The following is a 19,295-nucleotide window of genomic DNA, read 5'->3' as shown; positions in this document are numbered from 1 at the left end:
AGGTCCACAAATCATCACCCCACAGAGATCGGAGTCATTGGTGGGAGAGGGAAGTGATAGATGGATCTATCTAGATCTCACAGATCTAGCCAGCACCACCAATTGCTCTGTGTGTTCTTCCACCTTTTGAAAAAAAAGCCAATTGATCCATCTGTATATAATTCATTTGGGGTTCTTTTCTTCTTCATCAATAGCTTGAGAATGGTATGGCAAATGAAACAGCTGCCCCAGAGAGCAGTCTATATTCAAAGCATAGAACTTTGTGAGATGATTAAAATGTTTTTTATCTTTGTTGTCTAATTTAGCAGCCACTGGCTGCATGTGGCTCGTGAATACTAGCAATATGTCCAGTGAACTAAGGGAGTCTGTTTTTAACTTTCTTATGTTTTAAATCATTTAATTTTTTCTTTTGTTTTTTGGGGGACTTCCTGGGGCTTGAACCCAGGTCCTGGGCTCAAGGCTAGCACTCTACCACTTGAGCTACAGCAAGACTTCCAGCTTTTTCTGTTTATGTGGTACTGAGGAATAGAACCCAGGACTTCATGCATACTAGGCAAGCACTCTACCACTAAGCCACATTCCCAGCTCAAATCATTTAAATTTAAATAGCCACACATGGCTTAGTGGCTATTGTATAATTAGACAGTGCAGGTTTGAAAAGGAGCTCAGAAAGGCATATAACTGGGTTAGGACAGGAATAAGTTAAAGAGAGAACTAATGAAGTTAAAATAAGTATTCTGATTCTAATCCCAGTTCTGATACTAGGTTACTTCATCCTCTCTGAGTTCAGCCCCGATACATCTTTTCATCTTTTATTTGAAAGGTTGGGGTCACCTCACAAGTCCCAAAATGGTGACTAAGGATTGGATTCAACTTTAGAATATGAGTTTCAGAAGAGGTAGGAAGGCAATAAGACACTCATTCCAATTCACTACACAGAGTACTAACCATCTACACACATACACAGTACACACACACACACACACACACACACACACACAAGTAAGGTGACTGAGCCTAAATATTTTCTTGCAGCCACACTGGTGCTTATGCAGAAGATGGGGGAGGTGGGTCTTCACCTAGCTCAAAGGCCTAGAGGTGAGACAAGCCATCCTTTGAAATGCAGATACCTAGCCACCATCCTGGTGCCTAGGCAGGAGATGGGAGTTCCCACTCAGCCCCAAGGCCTCCAGGTAAGGCAAGCCATCCTTTGAAGTGTAGATGCCTGGTTCAAAGGGGTGAGCTAGGAAGGCTCTGCTTTAGAGAAATGCAGATGTCATAGTCTTAGGAAAGCTGAATGCTCTGATGCTGCATTGATTAGCTCCCTAAATGGCTTGAATCACCAGCCTCTGAGTAGCCTCTAAGCATACCCTATATGGAAGGTTAAGGCCTATCTTCCCTAGATGGAAAAGTTCTGCTAGTACCTGAGTATGTCTGAGTAGGTCTGAAATCTTGTCTTCATGGTAGGGGAAGGGTGATTACCCCCTTCAGGTGAATGCCCCCTCAGGCATTCCTGCATCCCTGGAGAGAGGGATGGGCACTTAGCTGATAGGTTGCTGAACCTGGGACTGGGACTGGGAGTGTCCTGTGACCCTGCCCCCTGCCCAGACCCTATTTAGGCATGGAACAGCCTAGGTGCTGGGGCGCCATGTCTCCTTGATGGAGTCCTGTGTCCTGTCTCCTGGTTTGTCTCTGGTCATCATGGCGTCCTAATTCAGCTGTCCATCAGAGCTGAATTGGCTTGTTGGTACTGTTTTTGTTCTTTCTTTCTTCTCCAGCATGTTTCCTAGCTGTGCCTGCAGCCTGCTAACTGTATAATAAAGGCTCCAATATTTCATATTCCAAAATGTGGCTTCTGGGATGAATCACCTTACAACAACAACAACACCACAAACATCTTCATTCTTTGTTACCTGTGTAGCCCCTAAAGGTATTTCAACCTGGCTAGGACCCTCAGGTGAACAACAAAAAAAGATTTCTACAGATTCTTCCTGTTTTCTCATGCTGTTAGTCTTTATGCCATAGCAGTACACTAAATCTGTTACTATTTAGGCAAGTGACAATTGTATTATAGCTTCTTGTCTATTCCTTTCTGGATGAGGTACCAACAACTAAAGTTTAGAGTCTAGAGTAAAGATGCCAAGTGGGGAAGATAATGCTCCAACTTCACCCATCTCCTCTTAATTCTGCTTTAAGGCTAAAACTGTAAGATCTAGTGCTTTAGACACTTTGATAAGGCATCATAAAATAGAACATGGACCTTGTAGTATGTACAGCAGGCTGTACTTATTGGCTTCTCTTTTCTGATAACTGTGTTATGTCTGCTCATTTGCAAACCAGAGATAGGAAAGATCCCTAGCCCCTGAGAGAGTACAGTAGAATTAAATAATGTAAGGTGCTTTTGAATGGAGAGCCATAGGTAGCCCTGAAAAAATGATAGTTACTCTTACCTGTCTCAGTTACTCAGGCACAAGGGTAATTACAACTCTGTCGCATACTTGGTTATAAGGGGTACTTGCATGGTCTGGCAACTCCTATGCTCAAGACAAGAAAGTACTAGTGGTAGAGAGGTTGAGGTCTTATCTGTAGGAATGGCATTAGAACCAGATCTGATAGCCATTACAAGATTGTGAAGCTGCATTCAAGAAATGAATGAATTTACCAGATAACAAGCTGATGGTATACCCCAAGCCTCTAGCTCTAGGAAAAGATGGAACTCTCCCCATACCATGCCTCCCAGCCTAAGTCCTTGGTGGGAGATTGAAGTTAGCAGTGAGTGTGCAGCTATTGATACTGACCAGCCAGCCCCTACAGAAATGATCAATGGAGAAAGTCTTGTCTTCAGGATTGCTTTCTCAGGCTTTCTTGTTATTTTTCCCCTTAGTTCCTCCTCTGTGCTCCTCTTGTACCCTCCCTAATTCCACCATTTTCCTCATTCATTGTTGCATTGATTAACTGAGTGATGACTATGATTGGAGTTTGCACTGTGGGGCTTCTTTTTTCCATTTGGAGCTGAAAGGTAGGTTCAGATATGTAACTTTTTCTACAAGAGCCAGAAACAGATGATCTGTACATTTAGTTGTATCCATCTATTGAAATTGAAAAATCAATTGCTCTTTGTTTTATAGCTCTTTTATTTCTTATTACTTTTTAAGAGGATAAAGAAAAAATGGTGTATGATCTAGACCCCATGCATGTGCCTATTCTAGACATCAGAGTATGACCATTTCAATTATTTATATTTCTGTTGATATAAATGCTAAGGGAAAATACTATGAAGTAGACGTTGGAATGCCCAAAGACCTCAAAATTCTGTGTGTGTGATAGAAATAGAGACAGAGACAGATACAAAGAAGAGGGAAAGATAGACAGATTAAATCAAACACAAACATTATATTTTAGGAAGATAATACTGTTTGATTTGGGAATTCTTGTGATAGTGTAGAATGTTATTTTTAGTAACCTTTCTAATGGCTCCCTTTTATGCATCATTTTCATTTTATAGACAAATGGTAGTGGTAAAGACACTCTGTCATGTCTTCACATTCCCCCTATACCCTTTCCAATGGAGAAAATGTGTTTTAGTGCATGTTTAACTATGGGTATAATCCTGACAACATATAAAACTCTTTTTTTTTGGGGGGGGGGGGGTCCGGTCACGGGGCCTGCACTCTGGACCTGGGCGCTGTCCCTCAGCTCTTCAGCTCAAAGCTAGTGCTCTACCACTTGAGCCACAGTGCCACTTCCGGCATTTTTCTTTTTGCTTATGTGGTGCTGAGGAATCGAACCCAGGGCCTCAGGCATGCAAGGCAAGCACTCTACCGCTGAGCCACCTTCCCAGCCCCAACATATAAAACTATTGATAGTGCTCAGTAGGAAATACAATATAAGAAAATCCCTGTTAATTGTGCCCAAAGTGTGATGATATGTAGTATGGGGATACAAAGTGCATTCAAGGCTATTTGTTTAAACCTCATTCCCATCTCATGCTTACTTTCTCAACTGTTGTGTACCTACTTTTATATCATCCACAGTAATGTGAGAGATGTAACTATTAAAAATCCAAGTATTCTAAGTACCTATACGTTTTGGTACTTCTTTGGTGCTCAGAAAGTAAATCTAGTCTTTCTCTGATCTCTTTTCCTAACAATCTACTAGACATGAACACATTTACATCACATTCTTGATATCAATATTTGTCTGCCACTTGTAAGATAGAGCCTTAACTTCTTACTATGATATATCTGCCCATTTAAAATCAGAGTTCATCTTTTTTAAATCTCATTAAAAAACAATAAATTACCCCTTATATACAATGTGCACTTCATTCACATTGATCTCTGATTGATCCCCAGAACACTTCTCAGTGCTTATGTTAATACCCTTTCTACCCATCTCTACCTTGTGAAATCCTCATCAGTCTGCAAAAAGTAGGGCAAATTGTACCTTTGATGTAAAGCATCTTCTAACTCCACATAGGCAGAGTGATTATGGACCCACCCTCCATCTTTGTTTGATGCTTGTAGTCTAACATCTACCAAGTTGTCATTTTATAGAAATTTATGATCATTTATCTTGTACCAGACTATGTCCTTTCTTCACTCTTAAATATAGCTCAAACAAAGGGTCTGTTGCACTACTTAATGAATTATGAAGATCTTTATAAATGAATTAAGTGTCCCAAATATTCGTTCTGAAGGCTTCATTGAGACATAATATAATCCAAGTGTATACCAGTTACTCTGGCATGAGTATCAGGGAAGAAAACAGGTTTGAAACTTTGGGCTTAGCAGAGATTTGGGATGTTGAATCTGAATAAGCATTTGCATTTAAGGATCTTACAGCCCATGAGCAGGCAAACCATTTTCCTAACCTGCTGCTTCTGTGTGTTTGGGGCCACTGATGATAAATTCAAGATTCTCTTCTCTCTCAATAGCCCGTAAACTGAAGAAACTTGGCAATCTAAAACTACAGGAGGAAGGAGAGAGTTCCAGTGCCAGCAGCCCCACAGAAGACCCATCCCAGAAGATGACAGTGTCACACATTGAAGGCTATGAGTGTCAGCCCATCTTTCTGAATGTCTTGGAAGCCATTGAGCCAGGTGTGGTGTGTGCCGGACATGACAATAACCAGCCCGACTCCTTTGCAGCCTTGCTCTCTAGCCTGAATGAGCTGGGAGAAAGACAACTTGTACATGTAGTCAAGTGGGCCAAGGCCTTGCCAGGTAAGGAAAAGGAAAAGGAGAGTGTGGGATAAAGGATGTCATATTTAGTAAATGTTCCTATGAACCCAGGTACTCATTAGCTTATGCAGTCTTCACTATAACCTTATGGGGAAAGAATTACTATTATCTTTAAATGCTGAGGGGCTTTGAGATACAGAGAATAAGGAAAAACAGCATGATAGTATCTGCAATGGCACACATTGATACACAGCATTTTCTAAAATAATTTTGTGTACCAGTCCTGGTGCTTGAACTCAAGGCCTGGGACCTGTCCCTGAGCATTTTTTTTTACCACTTAAGCCACAGTGCCAGTTGTGGATGTTTCTACTGGTTAACTGAAGATGTCATAGACTTTCCTGCTCAGGCTGGCTTCAAACTCTAATCCTCAGACCTCAGACTCCTGAGAAACTAGGATTACAGGCATGAGCTACTGCTACCATGCCTAAAGTTGTTTATCAGCATTTATTTTGTACCAGACTATACCAGGTACATTAATTGATACAGTCTCATTCAACTTCCTGCTGAGAAAATTTCCCCATAATTACATACCTATAGACATGTGCCTTATGATATTGTTCTACATGTGTACACAAAGGGTTACCCCCAAAATAATCCTGAGCCTGATTGACATTCTGTCTTCACTATCACTTTAGAAGCTGTACTACAGGAATACTTACAATACAGTATGGTGGAAAGAACATGAGCTGGGAGTGATCACAATTGAGTTCTAGTCTTACTTCTACTGGTAACTCATTATGTAAGCACTTTACCCTCTGTGTCTGTTTCTTCATCTATATATGTGAAGGATGTTTTGGACTAAATAGACAGTTTTTTCAATTTTGCTCCATTGTTTTTTAAACAACCTTAGGAATCATAATGGGAGCAAAAGTTAGATGGCAACTGACTGATTGTCTAACATCTTCTTGGCTACCTGCAGTGATAGAGAACTTCCTTCCTTAGTCATCTGTTGTTTACACATGTGTGCTTATTAAAACAGAACAGCTTTAGAGATCCTCTACAGATGCACAAACTTTCTTTTAGTAGCCAAATGCTTTTGTTTCTTAAAAGCATTGTACACGGGTACAAGTGGAACTGATTGATTTAAAGCCAGAGTGTTTGGTCTGGGCATCATCAGCTCAGCCTCTTCCTCACCACCCCAGGTAAGTCCCAGGTCACTTTTGCATAGTCATGTGGTTCTAGGGAATGCAGTTTGAAAACCAGTGAAGCATATGCTCTTTAAAGAGTCTCCTAATCCTGAGATTATATGATTCAAAGAGTCTTTTGAAAGATCGACAACCTAAATCTCCTTCTGTTGAGTCACAGATTAACCTGCCTTCTAATAATAATTGCTATTCAGATGGATATTTTTATTCATAGTAAAAAGAGCAGCTCTCTAGATATTACCTTAGTTCATTCTCATAAGAATCCTATGAAGTACAAGCTCTTTTCTCTTATTTTACAAAGCTATTGACATTCTCAGAAGAGGTATGATTGGTTCACCATGACACAGCCAGAAAGTAGCATTTCTAGAATCTGAGCCCAGGCCCCCTCCTGATTCCAAATCCCATCCTCTTTCTACTCTCACTATAGTCTATTGTGACGTTGAGTTCTGTAACTCCTAGCTTGCCTACTTTAAGGGCTGAAAAATTCATTGAGGATCACTTGGGCCATATGGTAGGTTTGCTGCTTTTGAAGATATTCATGTTGACTATCAAGCCTTTTGTTGTTGTTATTTCAAATTCACAAGGTCCCATGGCTGCTACTAGACCATCCCAAATATTTTTCCAGCTTAGGGAGCTGAGGTTGACTAGCCAGTAAGATCACTGGGAAGAAGGCCCAAGGACTCTAGCTGCACATGTACTGTGCCAAAATAGAGTTCACACAAAAAGGAATAAAAACCTGTTGTAATTCTTATCACTTCTTCAGCTGGATGGTTTGGTGCAATGTGCTGGATAGAGATTCAAAGTTTAATTTTCCCAAGCAGTTTCCAAATACTTAACAGACCTCCTTTTGGATACCGACCTTTATATATACATAGATCTCAAAGCAGTCCTGTAAATTGTAAGGATTATTATTTCTGTTTCCATACCACAGCTCAAAAAAATTAATGAACTTGATCCATTGGTGATTCAACAAATGGAAATGGCACTCAAACTCAGAACCTTTTATATTTAATTGGGTGGTTTTACCAATCATCATGGCAGAATTTATATGACTGGAGAATCACTGGCCTACCCCCAAAATGGGAATTCATTTCTTTATATTAACAAATCCACAAGTTAAAATTAGTTCACCATCTAGCTTGCCAGAGTAAATGATTTCTGACTGAGTAGCTTAGAAGAATAGCTTCAGTAAAAAGTTGATTAGTGCATTTATAAAAACTAGTATTCATACCATCAATAATCACCAACTAGCTCAAGTGATTTTGCTCATTTGAAAGACTTGAGTGACTGTCCTGTCCAAGGCACTGCGCCAAGAACCTAGTCAGATAAATTTTGTTGTAAGTTTTCCATAATGGTAATAATATCTGAAAATTGCCTCAGGGTATCTGGCACATTAATAAATTATAACCAATAACTGGAGGCAGATGAGCAGATGGCATGTACACTGTGTATTTAGAATCACATGTATCTAATTTGGTGTCCTCACTCAACAAATGGTTATGTTACCTTAGATAAATCACGTCTTCTTTGTGCCTGTCTTTCTTCATTTGTTGTAATCAATACAGAAATTATGTATAGAGTACCCAGTATTGTACCTGATGCATGGTAGGTAAATGTTAGGTTCCTATAATGAAATGAGTTCTAAATTACCACTCTCACAAATCTCAAACTAATCCTAGAGTTCACAAATAGATCCCAACGTTGACTTGTCTTCTTTAAAGACTTTGGGTAGCAGGCTCACTAGAGCAACAAAAATTTTCAAACTAACCTTGCTTTGAGCCTTCTCTCCCAGACATGAAACTACAAGTTTCCATAGCAAATTACTAATAGGATGTTGATTAGATTGTAGTAAGAAAGCAAAGAAAATACTTCTGCTCCCTCTAACCTGTTGGATGTGTTTCAAAATCTTAGAATGACTTCAGTGACAGATAAGTCGTTAATGAGTGAATTCCTGAGGAAATCTGTAGTACTGAGGCTGCTATTTCTTCTAGTTATCCCTTGCTAACCATGCTAGCCAAAAAGCTGGATATTCAAAAGCAGTTATGTATTACAATCAGATTAGACATATCTACTCTGTGAATAAGCCAGTTATACATACTAGCCATATGTGCACTTCTTAGGCTTGAGTGTTAAGCACCACTAAGGACTGTCCATTAGTACCACAACAAGACTAATATTTCCCTTTTTTCACCTCTGTGTTAGTTCTCTGGTACGTCAAAGTTGAGGAAGCATCTCTATTCCTGTTCAGTTGCATCCTGTTTCCTCAGTATACCTTTATTTTTTATTGTCAAGGTGATGTACAGAGGGATTACAGTTACATAAGTAAGGTAATAAGTACATTTTTGTCAAACTTGTTACTCCTCCCCTCATTTTTCTCCTATTTTCCCTCCCCCAGCCCCCCCAAGTTGTACAGATCATTTCCAACATATTGTCTTGTGAATATTGCTGTTGCATTGGTTCCCTCCTTGTCTTTTGTCTTACCATTCTGTTGTTCCCCTTCCCTCCCCTAATTCAAATAAATGTATATACAATACCAGGGTACCAAAATCAACTACAGTGACAACAGGGGACATACCATAGGGGGAAGAAAACACAAAGAAACAAGAAATCACATAATACGTTAAAAAAAAACAACAACAACAAAGAAAAACCTCTTGTGTTAATGTCTTGGAGTTCATTTTGCTGAGCATCATCTTATATGGTCATATATACATCGATATTGAGCTATTCTGCTCATCTGCTAAGATTATCCTAGATGTATCAATATACCTTTATATTGACATACTCCATTAGAAAACCAAGGCTTATCATCGAAAGCATTTTTTTCTTTTCTACCCACTGTCTCCCAGTACAGAGATCCATTTTTCAAACTTGCAGGCCTATTCCTCAGGTGATCTTTGGATACTACTCATGTGGACCCTATTTCTTATGTCCTACTAGGAAGGGTCAGTTCCAGACATCCTGTACTATAAAAAGGCTACAGGAAGGAAATATTCTGGGGTCTGAGGCTCCAGGCAGTCTGTTAACATGTCAGTATAGTGAAGGTGGGTTGCAGAGGCTTGGGACTTCAACTAAGGATAGTGCAATGGGAGATTTTAGAACCCTTGATGACTGGGAGACTTGAGATCTAAAAGCAAAGGGGAATACAGCTATGTAGGTAGACAGGGACCAACAAAGCAGATCATTAGATAGCGGCAACTTTTAGATCTGAGCCTATATCCAAAGGAAAGCTTGTGACTTTGTTGCTCCTGAACTGTGACTTTCAGTGGTGAAATTAAAAAGGTGCTAAAGCAAAGAATCAAAATACCTGGATTCAAGAACCACTTTAGTGCATGTTGATTTTATGACATCAGACAAGGCAGCTCACTGTTCTAATCCTCAGGTTCCCTGTTGATAAAAATAAGTGTCACATAACCTCTGAGGTTATGGTGAGGGTTAAATGAGGTCATCGATGGGAAAGTGAGAAGCTTGATTTAAATTCAAAGAAGCATTCTTAATGCAATATAGCAAGACAAAACACAGAAGCCCAGATTTGGAAGAAGAAAGGGTGCTGGTAGGGATGTATTCTGATTTGGCTACATTTATAATGTCCAGGAGAATCTGGCTATCTATGGCTGTGTGCTCTTGCAAAGGTAACATCTGGGCAGCTCTGTTCTCTGACTTTTAGGGAAGTCATTTGGAAACCAGCTAATTCCCATATCATAAAGTACAAAAATTGGAGGTCCTTAACCTATTTGTTAAGTAATATTTCTTACATGTGCAATCAGATAACTAGAACTTGCTATGCATAAGAAAAACAAAACAAATAAGACATAGTCTCTTATTTCAAGAAGGTCTGACTCTTGTGGGAGAGGCAGATGTATACATAAATTTCAGTTCTTTGAAATGAACTTTGTAATTGGCTAGGACTATCCAAGGCACAGTGTAAAAGCAAAAGCACATTCACTAAGCTTTCTGCTTGGACAAGTTGGAAAAGGCTTCACAGAGGAGGTGGTTTTTGAGTCAAGATTTGAAAATGATGGAATGTTTATCATATAGAAAACCTGGAAAGATGGAGTACATCCTAGTAGAAAGCAACTGCTATGTAAAGATAGCAAAGCTGCAGAAGCAAGGGAAAACATGAAGTATTCAGCAAATTGTAAGTTTTTCAGAATGCTTGAGACCTAATTGTCAGAAGGCAAGGAACAAGAAATCAGTCTAAAAAGGCAAGTAATACAGGACCTTTATGTCTGAGAACAGCAGGTTAGGAAAGCATCAGGGCCAGAGTTACCTGTTAAGTAGAAAAGGAATGGAGAGAAAGTATGGTGCTGAAAGAGGGCCAGAGAAAAGACAGGTGGTGGTGTGAAGGCAGTGGCTGTTAAGTCCCATATGCATTTGCTGATATAGTATAATGTCCCTCTCTTAGGATGGTTATCAGGGTCAAATAAGATTAAAGGTAGAAACTGGGCACTGGTGGCTTATGCCTGTACTCCAAGCTATTCAAAAGACTGAAATCTGAGGATTGCAGTTCAAAGCAGGCCTAGGTAGGAAAGTCCATGAGACTTTTATCTCCAGTCAACAAGCAGAAAGCCAAAAGTGAGGCTGTAACTCAAGTGAGAGCTTTAGCCCCAGTCAAAAAAAATCTAAAGGATAGCACCCAAGCCCTCAGTTCAAGCACTGCCCCCCCACCCGACACACACACACACACACACACACACACACACACACACACACACACACACACACACACACACACAAGGTTACAGGTATAAAAGACCTTTGTAAAGTGAGAATGGGCTGTCTTTGTGGGCAAACATAATTATACTGCATCTTTCCAAAGGTCTAATGATCCAGAGCATATAGTTTGAAGGCATACTCCTTGGCTATGGTACTTGATCTACCAGTTACTAGCTAAATGATCATGTATATGTTTCTTGACCTCTCTGTGGCTCACTTTTCCTGATTCACAGACCAGGGATAATTAGATAAGCCGATGTAAGTAAAAGGCTTAGACAAAAATGTCAGTGTTAGATTAATACTCTCTGCCAAAAGAAAATGCCCCATTTCCCCTTCATCATGAACTTTTTGGAGCAGCTCCGTGAAATATGGAAGCAAGAAATATTAGCTCTGTCATATAGTCATTTGCTCTCCTCCCCTTCCCTTATTACCAACACTGATGTCTCCTGGCTTCTCTGGGGCTGCTCTAGTGCCAAAAATTCTCAGTTCAGTAGAAGCCTCAATGTAACTCAGCCCATCAACATCTTGGATGACTATGTATCTACCCCTTTTTTGCTCCAGGCTTCCGAAACTTGCATGTGGATGACCAGATGGCAGTCATTCAGTACTCTTGGATGGGACTCATGGTATTTGCTATGGGCTGGCGGTCCTTCACCAATGTCAACTCCAGGATGCTCTACTTCGCCCCTGACTTGGTTTTCAATGAGTAAGTGTTCCTGGTACCAGACTTTGATCATTTCACTACTGCTGAAGGCTATTGTTGATCATCATTTGTTGTTCAGACACTTCATCCAAGGACTATGCTGGTTACTACCTAAATCTTATGTCTTTGAATTTTCTTGATATTCTTATATTCTCTTTTTATAGCTAATCCATGTGTTTACATATGAATGGTGAGGTTGGGTACAGCCAAATAAAGTCACCTTGACTCTAGCATTTTCCTCTTCTTAATCATACCTGTTCTAGTGGCAGCTCTATTTTTCTGTCATCAATTTGTCCAAGGGCTCTCATTTTGAAGTTACATTTTGCTCACCTAAAAATTGAAAATATTGGTTTGACTATTTCCCATATTTATCATCTTTGGAAAAGATCCTTAATTCCATGACTCTGTTTCTTTTTTTTGGGGGGGGGGTTCCAGTCGTGGGGCCTGAACTCTGGGCCTGGGCGCTGTCCCTCAGCTCTTCAGCTCAAGGCTAGCGCTCTACCACTTACAGCGCCACTTCCAGCTTTTTTTCTTTTTGCTTATATGGTGCTGAGGAATCGAACCCAGGGCCTCAGGCATGCAAGGCAAGCGCTCTACCACTGAGCCACCTTCCCAGCCCCGATGACTCTGTTTCTTAATTAGCTAATAATAACAGAACCTCGTTAAACAAGAACTGAGGGATGTACAGTGCCTGGCCAAGAGTTAAAAAAATCTTGCCTAGCTACTCAGGAGGCTGAGTTGTAAGGATTGAGGTTCAAAGCCAGCCCAGGCAGGAAAGTCCATGAGAGTCTTATCTCCAATAAACCACCAGAAAACTGGAAGTGGATTCTGGCTCAAGTGGTAGAGTGCTCACCTTGATCTGAAGAGCTCAGGGACAGTACCAGGCCCAGCGTTAAAACCCTACGACCGACAAAAAAAATCTCTTTGTGATTCCCTCTCTCCTTATGAATAATAGTCCCCTATGTCTTCTATCTGAGGTCCCTTAGTGACACTGTGAATGGAGCTGACAAGAATATTCCCAAGAACCTTGAACTACTTTTGCCATAGAGAATCTTTTCAGTCATAGCTGGAATTGAGTTTCCCTCTCTTTCAGCCCTTTAACCCAGAAGAGCCTTAAAATAAAATCTACAGGCCAGTGATTCCTTATAGTACAACAGTGCCATGCAAGTGTCCCCAGTTGCCCTCAGTCAACCTTGCCAACCCTGGTAGCCAGAGCTATGAATAGCCATTGGGATTTTGGCATGAGCTGCTCTGTGATTTCCAAACCTCTGAAGAGTTACCTATGATGCCATCTTCTGGGGCAGACTTTGAAAAGGCTCTTAACTATTCTTCTCCTATGATCAAGCCCCTGCCACCCTTGAATTATTGAATCAACTTTCTCAGCACCTGTTCCACCTTCACCAGAGCCTTGAGACCTTTGTGAAAATCTGAGACAAAGTGAAAATTGGTTCTTTTCTAAATCCCCATTTCCTTCTCTGCCCTCAAGTATGCATGTGATATCCCATCTCAGATTTCTAGCTGAGTCTCTTTCATCTAATCAGAAGGTTCCACAGAGATCCCCACAGTCAGAGACCTAGATTTCCCCACACCACAGGGCTTTTGAAACAACAGGTCCCTTCCTCTTGTAGAACCCACTATATTAGAGTTTGGGGATCCCGATCAACACCCAGACCAGTGTTTCTCAACATGAATGCTGTTGATACTTTTCATTGTGCAAGACATTCTGCATATCTGAATATATTTAACATCCCTGGGACCTGTGCACTAAATATTAAATAATATTCCACTCATGCTAACAGCCCAAACTGCCCCCACCCATTTCTGACACCAGCAGTCCCCAGTTGAGAGCCACTTCCAGCCTCTCTAAGTTACTGATGGGAGACCTAAAGAGAAAGAAAGGGTCTTGTACAACCTAGGCTATAACCATGTGCCATTCTTTCTGATACCAAGCCTAGTTTTCTTCTTTCCTTCCCTGTTCATGGTGTGTAGTTAATGGACTTAAAGCCAGCTATATGACCATGAGAAAAAACACTGAACTTCTCTGAGTTTAAAATCTCATCTGTAAAATTATGACTACTACCATAATAGCACCTTCTTATGCTTCATTTATTGAGCACTTAAAGTATACCAGGAACTATGCTCAGTGTTTTCCAATCTTCACGTCCACTCATATTCACTCATTTTTATTCCCCTTACTTCTGCTCTCCTGAATTTCAGTCCCTCCTCTTTTCTTTTTTTGCCAGTCCTGGAATTTGAACTCAAGGCCTAAACACTGTCCTTGAGCCTCTCTGTGCTCAAGGCTAGCGCTCTACCACTTGAGCCACAGTGCCACTTATGGTTTTTTCTGTTTATGTGGTACTGAAGAATCGAACCCAGGGTTTCATGCATGCTAAGCAAGCACTCTACCACTAAGCCACATTCCCAGCCCTTTTTTTCTAATCTCTACTAATCTTTCCTTTTCCTCCTTTAACTCTCTCCTGATTCTTTTTGGCCTTTTCCCTCACTTCTGTTTCCTTTCCTATCTGAATTATTTGCCTTGCCTTTTCTCCTCCTCTCCTCTCCATTCCCCACTTTATCTCTACAGCCTGCAGCAGTATTCTAAGAATCCCCATGCCCAGGACCATGATTTCCAAAGTTAAAAAGACTGCAATTTTTCATCAACAAAGACATGGACATACCATGGGACCAGAGTAAGAACAGATTCCAGGGACAGCAGATCATACTTTAAAAAAAATGAAGATTGCAATCTGAATCCAGCCTTAGGCAAAGCTTGAGACCCTACCTGAAAAATAACTATAGCAAAAAAATTTCTCTGGGGCTATGGCTCAAGTGGTAGAGGACTTACCTAGCAAGAATAAAGCTCAGTGTTCAAATCTTAATACTACCATGAAAACATTCTTCAGTGTGAAAGAGGTTAAAACAATATTGTTATGGTCAATTGACTTGTGAAACTATCTAAACACTTCCCTTTTCTAGTTGGATCTCAGCCTGAATTGAATACTTCTACATTATCTTCCCCCTTTTCTCTTTTACTAGGACAGTCAAGATCTCTTTGAGCAAGGTTGCTAAGCTAACACCCCCTGCCACCAGGCAATGCCAGCCATGTTAACACGATTGACCAAGCTAGTGGCTTGAAAATCAAAATGTCAAAGCACAAACTTCCCATCTGGGAGATCTTTGTTCTCACCACATAAGTGGATGTCAACTTCTCTTTCCTTTTTTTATATGCTACAAAAATCAATTATTGTCACACACACACACACACACACACACACACACACACACACACACACACACACACACACACACACACACACCCTTCATTTCTGCAGTACTAAAACTCAGAAAGTAGAAAAAGGTTGTATCTCATGTTAGAAGAATCCTGTGACCAGTTATGGATCAGAGAGGTTGCCCTCCTGCCCAGAAGATGTCCAAGCCTTTACCACTTCCCCACATAATTTATAGGTGATAATGTGATGATTTGTTCACAAGTCACTATGCAGAAGCAGCTTATAATGTTTACAGCTCCCAAATAAGAAAGGAACCGCTGATCTATACTGGAGTGGGATCCCTTTGGCAGGGACATTTAGATTAGAAATTGAAAAAATGCTCCCTGGAAGACTTAAAAGCAGTAGAACTCATTTCAAAAGGACAATGTGAAATCTCCATTGCTAAGAGATTTTAAAGACATGATTAAATTTCTATTATGGAAAATGACAGGCAGGGGTGTTGACAGGAGCAACAAATATGGTCACTTGCAAATCTTGGTGTCCTTCTTATAAGTGCTGATTGCTGGGTCTTCCCTTCTACAAATCCTCTAAGTTAGGCTGCCTAGAACACAGGCTCTGGCTGTGACTGTAGCATGGATATCAGAAGTGAAGTCAGAGAGACATGTGCCTGCCCTATTGTGTTCATTTGGTTATGCTTTCCTGCCTCAGGAAACAGAAGGGGCATGTAGACCTGGAAATTCCATGTGCTAACCCATATCCTGGCCAGGAAAGATGAGTAGTTATCAGGATTTTGAAAGTTTGGGGAAAAAAAGAACAACCTTGTTTCTTGTCACTGAAGTATCAGCAGGAGAAGACGCAAGCTTTTCTTGGAGAATCTGGGAAAGGAGGGCAGTGAGAAACATTTCCTCACAACTTGTTGAAGCCTCTCCTCAGTCCTCTTTTTTCTGTGTGTCTCCTATCTAGGTACCGTATGCACAAGTCCCGGATGTACAGCCAATGTGTCCGAATGAGACACCTCTCTCAAGAGTTTGGATGGCTCCAAATCACCCCCCAGGAATTCCTGTGCATGAAAGCACTGTTACTCTTCAGCATTAGTAAGTACATGGAAGTACAGAAGCTCACTAGGGGCCACTTATTCCATTAAAAGATTATTAATGAGAAGCCAGATCCTGGACATTTTCCTCCTTCTTTTCTCCTCCCTTTTCATTCTCCCTCAGCATCCTTTGTTCTAACAAAGACCAATTTCATGGCTAGAGATCCATTTCTTTGGGAGAATCCAACCCTTACCAGATCCTCATCTACTTCCAAGTCTCTCCTTCTGAACTTGTAGCAGGCCCCTGAAATTTTTCTGTGCAAAAATTCTGCACAAACAGGAATGAACTACCTTATAGTCATTGTAGAGCAGTAAAGCAGGAAGGATCATCTGTTGGAAGGTAGTTCCTCTTCTGCCAATAGTTTGAGGTCTATTCAAATGACACAGGCAGCATCTTCTGGGCAGCCAAGAAAGCTTTCTTTAATGTCTCCTCTAAGCAAAGTGCTTTCTTAGCCTCTGTGTGGGAGATAAGAGGCAACATGATGTTCAAAGTCATGCATTAAAGACTGATGGTGTGGCTCAAGTGGGAAACCGTCAGCTTAAAAAACCCAGACATGTTAATTGTCTAAATCACAGATGGATGATGAATGATGTAAAACTTCGAGTCCTAAGCAATAGGTCTATGAAAAGACCAGTAAAAGGAAAGATTGAATAGATTTTCTTTCTTTTTGAACAGCCATACTTACCCCTAATATCTCTTTGGCAGACTAAAAGCTCCAGGCACATGGGCTCCAACTGACAGGAAGCAGAGTAGATAGTTTCCTCCCTGTGGGGGTGGGGGTCACGTTTGTGGTCAGGAAACTTGGTACTTTGTCTAATGCTCCTTCGTGGGCATGCTTCCCCTCCCCATTCTGTCTTCATTCCACATCAGTTCCAGTGGATGGGCTGAAAAATCAAAAATTCTTTGATGAACTTCGAATGAACTACATCAAGGAACTCGATCGTATTATTGCATGCAAAAGAAAAAATCCCACATCCTGCTCACGGCGCTTCTACCAGCTCACCAAGCTCCTGGATTCTGTGCAGCCTGTAAGCAAATGATGGAGGGTGCTTTATCAGACTGATAGAGCCAAGTGATCATAAGCTCCAGTAGGGTCTGACACCACGTGTTGGGAGGTGTTTCCATTTGCCTCTGGCTTTGAGTATGTCCAGGAAGAAAATGCAATGGAGAAGAAAGGAAGACAGGTCACAATGTCCCCACTAGATGTTGTGAAAAGGGTGGAAGAGCTGAGAACAGAGAAGTTGGGACTCAAGGAAGAAGCTTAAAGCAGACAAAACAGACTTAGATTTTTTTTCACTCTCTCTTCCTTGACTCATGTACATGTGAGCTTCCATTGTCTTCCTCTCTCTCTTTTCTCTCCTGTGGGATGTGTGTGTGTGTGTGTGTGTGTGTGTGTGTGTGTGTGTGTGTGTGTGAGAGAGAGAGAGAGAGAGAGAGAGAGAGATAAAGAGAGAGAGAGACAGAGAGACAAAGACAGAGAGAGACAGAGACAGAGACAAAGACAGAGAGACAGACAGAGAGACAGAGAGACCGACAGAGAAAGAGAGACAGGGGAAAGATAAGAGGGAGAGGAAAAGAGAAGGGGAGGGTACTATGGAAAAAGCATACCCAGTCCTGAATCAGAAAACTTGCAATGGTGTAAAAGGTCTCTTGGGAGCCCTCAAGTGATGTCCCTGGAGACTATTTCTCACATATATACACATGCACACACACACACACATGACCTCATGGAACAGGACCAAGGATATGCAAAGGATAACATACTAGAAGGACTAGAAATCAAAACAGGCCAGCAGCAGGGGTGGGGGGAATCTGGCAGATGGCAAACTCTTTGTCAATTGTAATTTCTCTTTCTTTTATTGTCCCCTACAGATTGCAAGAGAGCTACATCAGTTCACTTTCGACCTGCTAATCAAGTCCCATATGGTGAGCGTGGACTTTCCAGAAATGATGGCAGAGATCATCTCTGTGCAAGTGCCCAAGATCCTTTCTGGAAAAGTCAAGCCCATCTATTTCCACACACAGTGAAGCTTTGGAAACCCTTATTTCCCTTGCCTACCCCACTGCCCTTTTCAGATGTCTTCTGCCTGTTCTAACTCTGCACTACTTCTCTGCAGTGCCTTGGGGAAATTCCTCTATTAATGTACAGTCTTGTCATGAATATGCTTCTATTTACTGGGCTTTGTTTCTCTTTTCCTCTTCTCTTTTCCCTCCTCCTTCCATATCTCACCCTTCCTTGGCACCCTCAGACTCTGCTCCCTGTTGTGGCTTCTATCTGTGTTTTGAATGTTGTTGTATTTTTTGAATCTGTGTTGATCTCCATGTGGCCCAGTGTCAAGTTGTGCTTGTTTAGAGCACAGCACTGTGTGCCAGCCACACAAATGTTTACTTACATTAAGCCACGGGAAGTTTAGAGAACTAAAAGTATCTGGGGAAAAATATCAAATATGTACACACACACACACACACACACACACACACACACACACACACACACACACACACACACACACACACACACCCACATGGATAAAAACAAAAAACAAAAAATGCCAAAAACCATGTTAGGTCTGTTTCCTCAAAAACAAACAAATAGAACTCCCCAAAGAACCCAATATGATTGCTGGAGTCACTGGTTTTGTCATTCCCTCCCTCTCTGGGAGACTTTGATTTTTGCCAATGGCTAGTGCCATTGGAGGGCAGAATGACCCCAGAGCTTAGTTGGGAGGTGGGATAGAGAGAAGAGAGGACAAGGAGGACAGATGGATCATCAGTACCTGGCCACACCTTTGGGTCCTGAGGGTGAGACCTCTCAACTGCAGTGCAATTCACTGTACTGACAGTGTGTGTTGTTTGACATCTTGTGTGCATGTGAACACCTCCCCCCTTCAAACCCTTTTCTTACAGCCTCTGTGTCCACCCTTAAACTAACTTTTAATAGTGTTTCTAAGACTTTTGAATGAAATGTTCTCTTTAGCCAAAACTTGGCCACTTTCACTGAAGAATCAGATCAGTGAGAAGAAGAGGAGACCTCTAACCCTTTGGAAAGCTCCATTCAGATCTAGGTCTACTTTTCCATGTGTGAACCAGCAAGAAGCTTGTAGCTGGAGTCAGAGGGAAAGGAGGTGATAGCTTGGCTGTTCTCTCGCTTTGGGCACTGAATAG

At 41.2% G+C, this 19,295-nt stretch overlaps 1 protein-coding gene across 1 annotated transcript in view; it reads left to right on the top strand.

Annotated features, from left to right (window-relative positions):
* Positions 1 to 18,642, top strand: part of Ar (androgen receptor) — a 174,237-nt gene extending 155,595 nt beyond the window's left edge. Inside the window, exons 4-8 of the mRNA XM_042694946.1 lie at positions 4,937 to 5,224; positions 11,665 to 11,809; positions 16,000 to 16,130; positions 17,001 to 17,158; positions 18,003 to 18,642. Of these exons, the coding sequence (XP_042550880.1) occupies positions 4,937 to 5,224; positions 11,665 to 11,809; positions 16,000 to 16,130; positions 17,001 to 17,158; positions 18,003 to 18,158 (878 nt within the window). The 3' untranslated portion in view covers positions 18,159 to 18,642. The remainder of the gene's footprint in view (positions 1 to 4,936; positions 5,225 to 11,664; positions 11,810 to 15,999; positions 16,131 to 17,000; positions 17,159 to 18,002) is intronic.
* Positions 18,643 to 19,295: the final 653 nt, after the last annotated feature.

Source organism: Dipodomys spectabilis, unplaced genomic scaffold (assembly GCF_019054845.1).
Source record: "Dipodomys spectabilis isolate Male_0828 unplaced genomic scaffold, ASM1905484v1 ptg000176l, whole genome shotgun sequence".
Taxonomy (NCBI): Eukaryota; Metazoa; Chordata; class Mammalia; order Rodentia; family Heteromyidae; genus Dipodomys; species Dipodomys spectabilis.
The sequence above is the reverse complement of the archived record's forward strand: the minus strand, read 5'-3'. Positions and strand labels throughout refer to the sequence as shown.